The sequence below is a fragment of the Hemibagrus wyckioides genome, linkage group LG17, assembly GCF_019097595.1.
Source record: "Hemibagrus wyckioides isolate EC202008001 linkage group LG17, SWU_Hwy_1.0, whole genome shotgun sequence".
Classification (NCBI taxonomy): domain Eukaryota; kingdom Metazoa; phylum Chordata; class Actinopteri; order Siluriformes; family Bagridae; genus Hemibagrus; species Hemibagrus wyckioides.
This window is the reverse complement of record NC_080726.1, coordinates 16,714,643-16,728,578: the sequence shown is the minus strand read 5'-3', so window position 1 is coordinate 16,728,578 and position 13,936 is coordinate 16,714,643. Positions and strand designations below refer to the sequence as shown.

At 36.0% G+C, this 13,936-nt stretch overlaps 1 protein-coding gene across 1 annotated transcript; it reads right to left on the bottom strand.

Moving 5' to 3' along the window:
- Positions 1-4,491: 4,491 nt before the first annotated feature.
- On the bottom strand, positions 4,492-8,868 carry il10ra (interleukin 10 receptor, alpha). Its single transcript, XM_058412880.1, has 7 exons — positions 8,636-8,868; positions 8,134-8,248; positions 7,550-7,725; positions 7,142-7,287; positions 6,826-6,985; positions 6,602-6,711; positions 4,492-5,707 (listed from the first exon to the last, which is right to left on the bottom strand). The coding sequence occupies exons 1-7, from the start codon at positions 8,697-8,699 to the stop codon at positions 4,844-4,846; spliced, it is 1,635 nt and encodes a 544-aa protein (XP_058268863.1). The 5' UTR covers positions 8,700-8,868; the 3' UTR covers positions 4,492-4,843.
- Between the last annotated feature and the right edge of the window lie 5,068 nt (positions 8,869-13,936).

Genomic DNA, 13,936 nt, shown 5'->3' with positions numbered 1-13,936 from the left:
GACCACACAGGACTTACCCACTAGTGAACATTAATCACTAGACTCCCCAAGACTACGTTTTTAGAAATTGTTAGCATTTGGAGTGGTTATTTAAAACATTATTATTACACTGCGTGTCACAGTCAAAAAAAGAGATAAAGAGATAATAAAGAGTATTATAGCTATTATATCTTAGCTGCAATTGTTCAACAGCAAAGTTAGATAATTGGATAATTTAATATCTTGTGAGAATATAATTTATTACATTTAGAGCTATGTTTGACGTTTACTATAATCACATTGTGTCTTAAATCTGTTCTAATCTGTATGACAAAGAGATTTGAGCTGGGGAGGTGATTTGCTGCTCTTGATGTTTAATGTCATCAGTAACAGCAATGTGTTCTGTTCTGTCTGAGAGACAGAGATTCACCTCTACACACTTCTCACTTTTTCTGTTTTTGTGTCATTTTTAGCTGTTTTTGCTTTTCATGGTGAATTATAAGGAGAACAGGAAGTGTACCAAGAAGCTAGTTAACTGTAAGTCATGTTCTCATTTTACTGTATCACTCACGCCAGTAATTATTTTTTTAGACTATTTTTTTACTGCTGCTGACACTGTTCTTTTTTGGCACTGACCTTCTCTGAGGTATAAGTAGCATCATTACTGTCATGTGCTCATTCTGCACACTGCATTCTGCTGATCTGAGGCACAACACGAACATCATCCTTCTCCTTCTCCTCTTTTTCCTTCTCATCATAATCATCACATCATCATCATCTTCTTAAATCTTCATCATCAGTGCACTGTGGCACTGCAGCTCTGTGGATTACAGGCTGCATGATGGAATGTTTTATCAAAAAGCTTACAAATAGAAAAATGACAAGCACCAGCTGTAACAACAGAAATTTTCTCAGACATGCAGCAACACTAAATCACCAAATCAATCTAAACATGCACTTAACATATACTTTTTATGAATATCTGCTCATTCATGCAATTATCTAATCAGTCAATCATGTAGCAGCAGCATAATGTATAAAAATATGCATTGAGATCAGGAGCTTCAGTTACTGTTCACATCAAAATGAAGAAAAAGTCTGATCTCTGTGACATTAACTGTGGCGTGATTGTTGGTGTCAGGTGGGCTGGTTTGATGAGCTACAACGGCAGAAGACCACATAAGGTTCTGCTCCTATCAAACAAGAACAGAATTTGAGGATCTCATAAGCTCAGACCACAGGAAAAGACCACAGGAAAAGACCAGTTGAGTTTTTTCTGACCTTCAGCTGTCCAGTTTGGATAAGTTTGATCTTTGTTTCTTTCTTGTTTCATTGTAGAGTTGACACATTCACTGATCATGTAAAAGTCATGTGTGAGAAGATGTGGGCAGAAACCAGCTAGCAGTCATGACTAAGATTATAATTATAGATAGGAAGGATGATGTTTTCTAAGCCGCAGAAACTCCACAGAAAGGTTTCTTTTAAACTGTAGGTAACCTTCCTTTAAACAATCTCAAACCATCCTCCAAATGTTATTTTCATTTCCTTTAGAAGAGTTTTCTCATCTAAAGGCTAAACCCAGCACTAACCTTTTATCCACCTTATTGTTTAAATAACATAAAACATGAATTGTTTTTTATTTATTTATTTTAGATAAAATCTAATGTCATGAGGGTTTGTTAGCAATGCTAGGTTTCAGTCAGTTATGGCTTCATCATGGTGATGTTTTTCTTAAATGGTGAAGATCATGTTCTTTAAGGTGTTCATGCGATACTGAAGAAGCTGCACACTCATACTTTCACGCCTTAACAGAGTGCTTCTTTCATATGCTCTATATATTTAGAACATGGTATTTGTTCAAGTGCTACAACATCAAGACAGACTATTTATCTAAGAACATTTTAAATGTGTCATGTTTTTGTCCTGCAACAAAATACTCCATGACCTTCTCCATCTCCAGACCTGATGTACAAGAAGATGAAGAAGGCAGCCTGAAAATTTGTTCAGGAAGCTAAAGAGTTAATAGTGAAGTTTTCTACATTTTGGGGGGTACTTTATTTTAGTATGATTAGATTTGATATCTTTCATTTAGGGTTTTATTTAATGGCTTATTTGTAATCATCAGTGAAGTGGCTTGTTGTCAAAACATTATTTGTCTTTGTTTTGTCTTCAGCATTATGATATTATTAACTATTGCAGTTCTCAGAGGATTTCCCCTTAGCGAGTGATGATTAATATAAGACACAACACACCATAAAAACATTTCTGCATGAATTTCACAGACATTACTGAGGGAATCTGTTACAGTTTGTTCCAAAATATCTTTCAAGAAATGTTTTTTCTCTGGTGTCACTGTTGCCCACAGTGTAATTTCACCAAGAGGGGATTTCTTTTAAACGAGTAGATCCTGCACAGAAAAGTACACATGAATAAACCCTTAATAAAATACACAATTAAAAATGAATTAAAATAAACTAATCTAGTTTCTTTATCCAGCTTTAGATGGAGGTCAGGGACCTAAACACTGAACTTCTTGTCAGGTTTACACCTGACACCTAACATCTTTTATTACGTTATTTAATATATGGAACACGTGTGTATGTATATATATATATATATATATATATATATATATATATATATATATATATATATATATATATATATATATATATATATATATATATATATACCTTGTTTTACTGGGACAAAGCAAACAATTGTATTGTAAAGCACAGATTTGTCAATTAGGGATTACAGGAAGCCCTGGGGACTAAATACCACAAAACTTCACCACATCTTTTATCTAAATCTGAGCTGTGGTGAGATGTTCATTCCTCTGCTTTACTGATGTGCTCAGGATATAGTGTTTACTGCTGCATTAGATCTCTATTTTCAACAAATGTGTGTGTGTGTTTGTATGTATGTACACTGATCCACCTCAGAAAAACAAACAAAAAGTGTTTAGATGAACTCAACTCTGTCATTTAAATCCTTCTAAATGTTGTATTTATTCGACTGAGAATAATAAAATAATTCATGTAGAAGTCTCAGGAAAAAATATGACAAACAAATATACATAAATAAATTTAGATATCAGTAAAAGACTGATTTTTCTGTCCCTGGGTTGAAGGTTGTTTGTTTATCATACATTAGATTATGATGTTGTTCTTTTTCAGCTACAGAGATGTTTAGGTTTGGGTATAGGTCAGGAATGTTTAGGCTTTTCCACACCTCGCCTGTGTTGCGTTCTTCTCACTAAAATGTTATAATAACGATTTGGTAAAACCTGCATTATTAAATAAGGCAAAGCAGCTGCCGTTAAATTAAGTAGAGCTATTCCTAGAAGACAGCTGGGACTTTTTTGTGATTAAAAGTTGTTTTGTAATTTGATGAGTAAAATAAACGTTAAACTTTTGAGTCATTCTCACTGCTGTTACTTCAGTTTGTAGGATGTGCAGGACGTGGATCCTTTGACGGATCAGATCATTTTTTGAGAGACATTTTTTTAATTTTTTTCTGAGACTCATTTCTGAACCACACACTGATTGGAACTAGAGCTGTGGGATTTAATCTTTTTTTATCTTAGAATCTCTCATTTTATAAAGGAACACTGATGTGTATTGAGTTGTAATGTCAAACCACTAGTGCTAAAAATCAAAAGAATGTACATTTTACTTACATTTACTAAGATTTAACATCAATGCTCATGATGATAAATAAAAAGACAAAATATAGGCTCTTTTATAAAGTAATTTATTTATTTATCAGTTATTACAAATTACTAAACTGAGAACTAAACTGATCTGGACTTGATCATGACAATATGATGAATGAAAATAGTTGTGTGTAGGGGAATAAAGGATAAGGATCTACAGGCATGGTCTAAATTTCAGTGTGTTTTTTAGTTTAGTTTTGGTGTGTGTTTATTGACTCAGCTTCACCACCTCCCTGTGGGGGAAACCCCACTGCCATGTGAAGGACTGATCCACTACTGACCTAATACTGATCCATTATTGATCCTTTACTCTGTTAGCACAAGTAAACTTAGTAGATGGCCCTTAGATGGAATAGATCAATGTAGATATTGAGTTCAGAAGCAGACCTTGCACAAATAACACACATTTAATTTCCCAAAAAAAGATGCAAGTTTTCTTGTGGTTTGAAGCAGATGTTTGGAGTGTCATTTCTACAAAGAAGAGAACTTCCCTATGGGTTGTTGAGAAATCTGGTGAGTTTACTGTCACTGTGGAGTCAGTGTGTGTTTTTTTAGAACATAATTATTCTGTTCATCCAATGGTAGATAAATATATAAATAAACAAACTTAGTATAATTATATATAAGGACTGGTTTTGTATCATCAGTGCTGAATCTATCTGGATTCAGACTCCTGCGCAATCAGGACAAATATGCTTAATGCTCTCATATCTCATATACACAGTATACCACATAAAGTCTTTCTGATGCTTGATGGAGCCACTCTGAGTGGCAGAACAATAAGTACGACCAAGAAGGCATAAATTGTCCTTTTACTGCACTGTGGAACATTTCAAACATTCAGAAAAACATGCTTCACAGTTGAATCAAGAATAGCAAATGGCTGATGTTTATATTTTTCTTTTGCCTTTTTGTATTTTGTAGGAATAGCATCTTCCGTCTGTCTGTCCTTCCATCTCTGCAAACTGGCTTTGACCCCATCCCAAACAGATGATAAGAGTCAATGATTTAATGATCTAAAAGTACAATTTATGCAATGAAAGGTCTGTTTGAAAATAATACTAGTCCATTTCTCAGAGTACCCTGAGTACGTAGCTGAGTTAAAGGTCATATTCCCAGTCAGTTTTTACTTTTCTCAAGCAAAGGTCACCAGCAAGCAGTTGAGGAAAATGTAAGTTCCATGTTATCAAGTGTGAAAGATCTCCTGTCCATTGCATCATCTTGTTTCTGTTCATTTTGCAGAAGTAGTGGACAGATCAGAGAATCAGCACAGTTATTATCTGACAGCACAGGCTTTGTCATTGGGTCTTCTATATTTAAAAGGCTAACTGTTTGCATTAAACTATTTTTCGAGTAGCCAGAACTCACAGAGTTCCCATCATTAATTTGTCTAGAGTCTGTCTGTGACTGTGTTACTGTTTGACAGTCTTCAGTGAAAGTATTCTTAGATTTGCACCATATGCAGCATTCATGAGCTGAACACATACAATTCACCTGACCAGACCTGTATCCAGCTGATGGAGCAGCTATGTTTGAGTCCATGTCATTCAGAGCATCCACACTTGAGGGACTTTGACTTCGATATCCAACTCCAACATTTACCTTGGACAACAGTCCAGTGTCTTCCCCTTCTAGAGAACCAGAACCTTCATGACGGCCCAGTCCTAATCCACTATCCTCTCTTCCCTCATTTGTTCCACTGCAGCGTATTTCATTTATGGAGAACTGTCTTGTGGTTCCACTGCCTTCAGTTCCCTCCAGACTTTCACAACCACTGTCCACTTGTACATCACCATTTTGTATCTCTGTCTTAGTATTGGTGACAGACAATAGCGGCTGTTCTATGCTTACTCCACTGTCAAGGCTTCCTCTCCTCTCTATGTCTTCCTCAATAAATTCAATGTTCTTCTTTGTGTCTGTTTTGTTGATGATGATTATCCATCCCTTCTCTGTCACGGTCTCCACTTGGACAGATTCAATGGTCATGGGCTTCCATATACTTACAAGTTTCTGAAAGGGAAAAGACACACAAGTTACATATTTAAGCAGAGCGCTGACTACTGAATATACACTACTGAATATTAGCATGGTCATGTTTCAGCTGTTGATAATCAAGCCATACTGATATTCAGTCCAACAGAATGATTGTGTAAATCAGGTGACATTTTAGACACAATATGGCCAAATATTTTGTTTATTTTTGCTCCAAAAATGAAAATAGTTTTAATAGTTCCAGTTGGATTGAGCACAGACTGGCTGACAGCCTGCAGAAAGTAATTGTGTTAAAACAAAGTCAAGTGGGTGATAGCCCAATGTACTGGTACTGTGGTTAAGGCTAGTGTGTTAATGTTGGAGTAGAAGAACTAGAGTGGTGACCTCATCCTGAGCTCAACCCCTCTTTACCCAGTATGGGCTGTGACGATCACACATGGTGAACACAAACTGTTGGCCATATAGTGTATGGAGTGTATAGGAGTATATGAAGTGTATGAGAGTGTATATGTGAGTGTATGAGACTGTATGAGATTGTATGTGAGTGTTTGAAAGCGTATGAGAGTGTGTGAGAATGTATACGTGAGTGTATGAGAGTGTATGTGGGTCTATGGAGTGTATGAGGATGTGTGATAGTGTATGTGAGTGTATGAGAGCCTATAAATGAGAGTAGGTGAGTGTATGCAAGTGTAAAGAAAAATGAGAGAAATTTCTCAGTGTACACAGCATAATTGTTGATACAGACATTCCAGTGCTTCCCTGGTGGTTAGATTTCTAAGAAATGTGAAGTATTTTTTTTCATCAGCACTGGACTTCATTTGGCTATAAGTTTGTTCTGCTTTTACTCACTGAAACTAGATTGTTGTCTACTTTTGGTTTTGGTGAAACCAAATTAAGGCAGAAATTACTCACCAAAGCAGTGGGCATTTTCTGGGGTCGCCTCAGGAAACAAATACAGAGCATTAGAAAACCCACCATGCCCAACAGTCCGAGTAAAATGAGGCAAATAATCAGTGTCCAATCTATAAACAAGACAATTAGAAAGAAACAAGATAACTGTTTAGTTTATCAGAGCAATACATTTTACTGTAAGTATTTAGTGTACCAAAGCAATACAATACTTTTAGTGACATTACCTATTGGCAGCTTTATGCAGTGTACAGAAGAGGTGTTGCTAGCATCACTGGCTATACTTTCCACCTTCACAAGCACACAGTACACTTGTAACGGCTGTAATGAGGTGAACTTTATCTCACCCTCACCATCATCATCATCATCATCACTCTTGGTCAATGTCTGTGTATAGAGGAATACAGAGTTTTTAAATCACAGAACCACAACAGGCATGCAAATGTAAACCAGGTTAAATATTCCAGCATGCTGACTTTAAGTGATCTAGAACATAATGCCAATTATATACAATTCATGAATAAATCCAAGCACTAATTGTACCTGATGTTCCTGTCCAGCTGGCCACAGGTACGTGGTGTATTGCACACCATTGGTAAAGATCTCATTAAGTATCTTTTTCCTGTATATTTTGACTCGCACAGAGTATGAGGTGGATGACAAGGTGAACGTTGGGGCAATCAGCTGACCTTAGAGACACAGATTTTGTATTAGTTAGAAGAGTAAGTTGTAGTCAAAACAGCTAATAAGTATAAACTTAAATACTACTACTACTACTACACTACTATTACTACAAATAATAATAATAATAATAATAATAATAATAATAATAAATATAGCTCAATTCCACACCTCAAGGACACTATACAGTCCAGGCTAACAGACACAGAGAATAACACTAATAAACAGAAAATAAACAAACAAAAAAATAATAATAATGCAAATACTCACTGCGCCGAATATTAATATGCCGTTTATAACTCCAGTAAATTTTGTTTTGAGTTGAGAGTGCTCCAACTCGCACTCTGTAATTTGAATCCACAGAAAGATTTCCAATGTTGCATACGGTGGTTTTAAGAAGATTACAGTGGGACACATTGGACCAGACTTGACTAGAATCAGGATAACTAGCAAAAGACAGAAGGACATATATGAGCTGATTGCAGACACAATAATAAACTACTCTGAGTTTATTAGTATATTTATAGTTTAGTTACTTGCTAAGTTACTGCTAGAACTTGCTAATACAGTTAACAGTTACTAATCACCCAATCATGTGCCTAAAATCATGCAGTTACAGGTCAAGAGCTTCAGTTAATGTTCAAACATCTGAGTGGAGAAAAAGTCTTATCTCTGTGACTTTAAGTGTTGGTTCCACATGAGCTGGTTTATGTATTTCAGAAACTGCTGATCTCATGAGATTTTCTCACACGGTCAACAGTCTCGGGCTCTTTATAATTAACTGAGCTATATGTATGGACATGTGTTATTTTTGTGTGTGTGGTGTGTGGGTGTGTGTGTATAAGCTGTCTTACTGAAGCAGTTGTACTTGATAAAGGTAATCCCCAGGGTTTTCCTGAGGATGGTCCCAGGTTATAGTTACATTTCCCTCCCATATGTGAACAGTGACATTTCCTGGTATCATATCCGCTGACAAACAGAGAAACCAGTTAAGTGATGAGAAGGTTGAAGTGGATTTTTTTCAAAAATTCCAATGTTTTTTTTTTTTATCTTATGACATGGCTTAGTACTGATATTGTTCTGTGTACATATCACATAGTATCACTTTAAACAGCATAAATAACTGTATTATCAACTGATTCCACACACACTTTATACACGTTGTTTAAAACAGTGATAGAAACCTACAGAAACTCCATTCTTTCTTAATTAGGGTAAATGGAGGCTATAAAACATACACTTAACTTGTATTAAAACCATTCAAATAAATTGGTATTTGTATTTAACATATGTATTTACTTTGTACAAAAAACTATGGTCTCTCTAGTAGTAACAAAAAATAATGAATTCACTTACCTGATATGTAAAGTGTCAAGTGGAGTAAAATGATTAGAGTTGAAACCCAGAGGTTCCTTTCCATGGTTGCGTTAATATCATATCAAAATACAAGATCACAAAAACACTGGCTGTAAAACCTACAAGACGTCAAAGCATTGTGCTGTTTCAGATTCATCAGCTTCAGCGTCTACAAGCTACCTCTAGCTTCTGTCTCTGACTGATTCGCTTCACAGCATACAAACGTTTGATTTACTGAGAAAGGCAATGCCCCTTCTTACACGTTTCCTCCCTCTCGCCTACTCGTGTTCTGTTCCTGTTTTGCATCACACTTCTGCAAGCAAATTATTTTCCATTACTACATTTAGATTAGGGTGTAGACTCATGAAACAGGTGCTGTGGGACTCAGAAACAGGATTATTATTATTATTATTATTATTATTATTATTATTATTATTATTATTATTATTATTATTATTATTATTATTATTTAAGTTATTATTTAAATTATTATTTAAATTATTATTTAAATTATTATTTAAATTATTATTTAAATTTGGTGTTAATTTCTTCACAATAGACTCCAGACTTGCAGTGGGTTAAAATTTTATTTAATAATCAGCTTAAAGAAAAACTTTACCACATGTGCAAGCAAACGTTTTATTCACCAGCAACATCTGATGCCATCTAGTGTTCATTCTTGATAGAACTGCGTGGTTATGTTTGTGTATCTTCCCGCACTTTGGTTTCCCTGTGTTCTTACATAGTTCACTTCACGTTTGTGATTTTTTTTTATTTTATTTTTTATTTTGCCTCATTGGTGATGTTTGGTCATCACCCAACATGTGCTTGTTTTTGGATTACATTCTTTGGACACATGTTTGGATGTTTCCAATATCTTCCATAAAACTGCATCTCTTTCAGCCTTCATTACCTGATGATATTATACCTAGGGTCATAATATGCATTTTTGGTCCAGTGCAGGAAGGAGCATTTCTGTGTATTGTACTGTGTCTCAGTGACAACAGATAGGGGAACTGAGAAGTAGCTTGTTGCCTCAAAATGTTTTGCTTGCCTCCCAGGCCTGTGTGTTTGTGCAGATGCTACTGTGTGATCTGAGGCATTCAACTTCATTTTTCATCTGCATTAACAATCTCAGTAATATTATCCACTTCACTGTTCTGCTGTTCTGTTTCTTGGTTGTTGGATTTTGGTACCAACTTTGCCAGCAGTTATGGGCTTAATTGAATTAAAAGCCAGCAATTACACTGCCTACACATTCCTCATAGCATTTGACACTTTAGTGACCTCAAGTGCTTTACATTCGTACACATGCTGCAGCTTCTTCTACTAGAAAGACTTTTTAAGGAACCTCTAAGAGCCCTACATACATCTGAGTCTGGACTGGAGGCAGTAACTGGAGAACTTCAGTTTAGCTATAACTGGTGTAGCAGTGACCTTTAATAGGTTACCCATGTGGGCCACAGTCACCGTCCTGGAATGAAGACTTTGCTTTTGCTACTTGGCAAAAGATGAGCAACAAGAATGCTTTGGTGGTCCAAAACAAAAGGAAGTAGACATACACTGATCTATATATTCCTAAAAAAGGCTAGACTAAATTTTATTACTTAGAATTGATTTATGACTTGTACAGTTTGTGGCAATTTATGCTAAAATAGTTTGCTGCATGACATGATTTTGATGTGTTTTTCTCTGTTTTTGATTAATCCCACTGACACTAATTCTCATCAATTCTCTCTTTTTCTCCTGCTCCCTCTTTATGCAGTTGCCATGGAGACAGTTTTGTTCAGTGCTAGTGATCTGACTCTCTTGGCCATTAGTAATGCATGTATGCACAAAGGGATAACAAAAATGGAGGGAGTGTCCCATCATTAGACACACTCCTCACTTATGGTTTCGACTCATGCCTTGAAAATGATATGCGATTGCTTGTGTACGTCTTTGTCTTTTTGTTTGTAAAGTGCCTGTAAATTGTCAGGCATTTTCCCTCGCTAAATTCATACACGTGTCAGTAAAATTAATCTGTTTTTAATCTGGTTCTTAATAGACAACAATCTCAGCCCAAATTGCAGGCATATGTTTAGACTTTTATCTCTGCACATGGATGTAATCATAGGGAAAAAACTATTCACTTACACAGCACACCTAAGTGTACAGCTCCAATAACACTGAAGAATGTAAACAAATATGAAAGAAATCTTTGGATTTAATAGATCATGTTTTTAAAATATGAATAAAGTCTCAGTATTCATTCATCTGGTTTAAACTAGAGCTGTGTTTTTGGGATCCAGTCACACAAGCAGGTCTGTACTGTATAGACTAACCTTCAGCTCTACTGTTTTACTTATCAGACACAAATATTTTGCTCATATGAGAATATGAAGCACCTGAATGCAAAAAAAAAAAAAAGTTCTATGTTCTTTTGACTTTGACCATTTTCTCTGATTTTTTAACATTTAAAGCAAATGTAATCCTCATGTGGTGTCTTCAAAAACACATGAAAATGCAGTGTGGAGATTTTACTGAAACATGCGAACAGATTCAAAGCTTGAGCATTAATCATTAACTGAGAAAGCCAAAAAGTCAAATACTCTACAATCAACAGAGTGAGGGCAAACTAAAAAATCCAGAGAGCATAACAAGGTCAGAATATTGAGCCACGTAATGCAAATTAACGCTGGCACTGCTTTACTTCATAACCAATGAGTCTTTTTAATTAGAAGATGAGTGTCACTGGGAGCAGGAGTGCATGACTAAATCTGGGGAGACGTGGACATACAGGTGGAGTGTACAGCACTGCAGGGTTGCCAGGATCATATTGTGCTAGGAAAGATGTGAAGTGAAAGTGCGCTGATAACATTTTGGGCTGATTTAAAAACAGTCTGCAGCCACCAGCATCTTGTTTTAAAGCAGATATGAAATCTGACCACTTTCTACCTGTATTTGTTATGGCAAAGGGGCAATGTAAATGCAGTGAAGATGTTTCTATGAAGTACAGAATTCTTTCTTCAGAAGTCCAGAAAAAGTGTATTCAGTCTGCTACAGTATACAGCCTGGATGAGAGTGTCTGATTTAACTTTAACCAGCAAGAACTGCGAGAGGAAATACCTGGTGCAGTGGTGGAGTACCTGCTTTTACTGTCAAAATCATGGGACTCATCATCTTGTTTTTGTTTTGAGCAGTTACTGGTTCAGCTTTCACACACACACACACACACACACACACACACACACACACAGTGTTGTCATATAAACCAGTTATACAGGTCCACAGGCTCATGTTGCATGACCAGTAGAGGCCTCTAGTGGACATGTGAATCCAGTGGGAATAACCTTATCCCTTGGCTTGATAACTTCAGCACTTTATAAAGCTTTTTCTTGCTTTAAATGAACCAAGAAAATGTGCAAAGGCACAAATGATTTAGAAAATAATAAAGCTCAGAAGTAACAATATAATATCTGGCCAGGTTTTGCAGAGATTGGGTTGTTTACACACTGCTGGGTTTTTACTGTAACCACAGCACTGGCCACACTGAAGACTGTTTTTGAGAAATGTTCAACACTGACCTGTATTTTAATGAAATAAAATAATACCAATAAACCTCAGCACAACTAAAGTTTAGTGCCAAGTAAACTGTAATCACAGTGCGTGAAGCTCATCTTACAGACCCTCAATCGAACCAGCAGAGTTTGACCTCAGGATTGTATCGCTCTTCGTTCCTCCTTATAACCTGCTAACATCTCGCTCTGATTACTGCCTCACTGAGGACAACCTTCATCACTGAACAAACAAATTCTCACAAGGTCCTATTTAACTGAAAATAGAGCAGTGTTATTGATACATGTTTTGGAGTTTCATCTATCAGCAAACCTTTCATTTCATAAAGCGATGAATGGAAAAGAACTGAAATATGATAAACATGAAACTCACACAATATGAACGAAGTGTGTATATCAGTGTGTGTAGAATAAACAGCTGGTAGCGCACACTGTGACAAATTGTATACCTTTTTTGATTTATGTGAATTTAAAGTTTATATGGCTTCAGACTAGCAATCAAATGCGATGCATGTTGGTGTTCACACTATCACCCGACCAGCCTGTTCTCTTTAATACTGTCTGTATTCTGCAGATTGCACCCTCTGCTTGCAGGGAGGAATAAAGTCCTGGGGTGATGGTGCATATGATTCTTATATCTCTGTGTGTGGCGAGCATATGTTATAAAAAAGGATAACCGATGCCTTCAGGTTAAGGCATGTTTTGTTTCTAACAGCTAACTTGGAGTCTTTTGTATGGCACTGATTTATGAAATTTTGAAAACACTTTGATACAGTTTGAATAATGACATTTCTACAGTTGCATAAAGCATCTGATTTGAACTGGACCAGAACTGATCCCTCACTGCACCTTAATGATATGAGGGTTTGATGATTCCAAAGGTTCAGAGAGACAATGTTTTATAACTACTTGAAGGCCACAAGTTATTGCCTGATAAAAGGTTTATTGGTGGAGCAGGGCACATGCAGGGGAGGGCATTTTATAGATACTCAGGAGAGGAAGTGGAAAGACAAAGTGCAAATTGATAAGAAGTGGAAGAGCTTTAGATCTTCACAAGGATCAGAAGCCTGAGGTAAGTGGAACATAATTTGGATTTATACTGAAGGTACACCAGGTGTAATTCTGCTGTCTGTTGTACTTACTTGTATAGTATAGTTGAACAGTGAGACCAGGACATAAACAACAGAGAATATTAAAAGATGGACTTTAATCCGGCAAAATCTATAATATAAAAGATACAGCTGGGTGCTTGAAGTTGACACAATCACAATTCACTTGTCAGAGTGTTTCTGATTCCTTCCACTGAAAGCAGTCAGTCAGAGTCCGAGTTCATTATGGAGCCTGTTTTTATTTGAAAGGGATGTTAGTCAGATCAATAGCAAAGAATAATTATGTGAAAGAAAATTAACTAACATAGTAACTGATATTGCTATTTCAATATAACATGGTAAAAAAAAAGAAGAAGCAATTAATTAATATTTATATAAATAAATAATAGTCAAAAAGATTGTGTAGAAAAAAAAACAAAAAAAGTAAAAGTGTTTTACATTATCATAATCGTAACAAACCCGCATTCAAACAGACGTGTGCAGAGTGACCGCGGTAAGCTCTCTAACAGGTTCACTGATGTTGAGATTCAGTGCTGTTGGAAATTTGAAACCTGGACCACGTGTACACTCAGTTATCATGGAAAAACATAATGTAAAGTCTAAAGAAGTCTAAAATTATGGATAACATCATCAGG

Coding starts and splice junctions, on each gene's coding strand:
- il10ra (XM_058412880.1), bottom strand. CDS start 8,699: ATGGAAAGGAACCTCTGGGTTTCAACTCTAATCATTTTACTCCACTTG. Junction 8,249..8,635: donor CTTGACACTTTACATATCAG/GTAAGTGAATTC, acceptor TCTGTTTGTCAG/CGGATATGATACCAGGAAAT. Junction 5,708..6,601: donor AGAAAATGCCCACTGCTTTG/GTGAGTAATTTC, acceptor TTTCCCTTTCAG/AAACTTGTAAGTATATGGAA.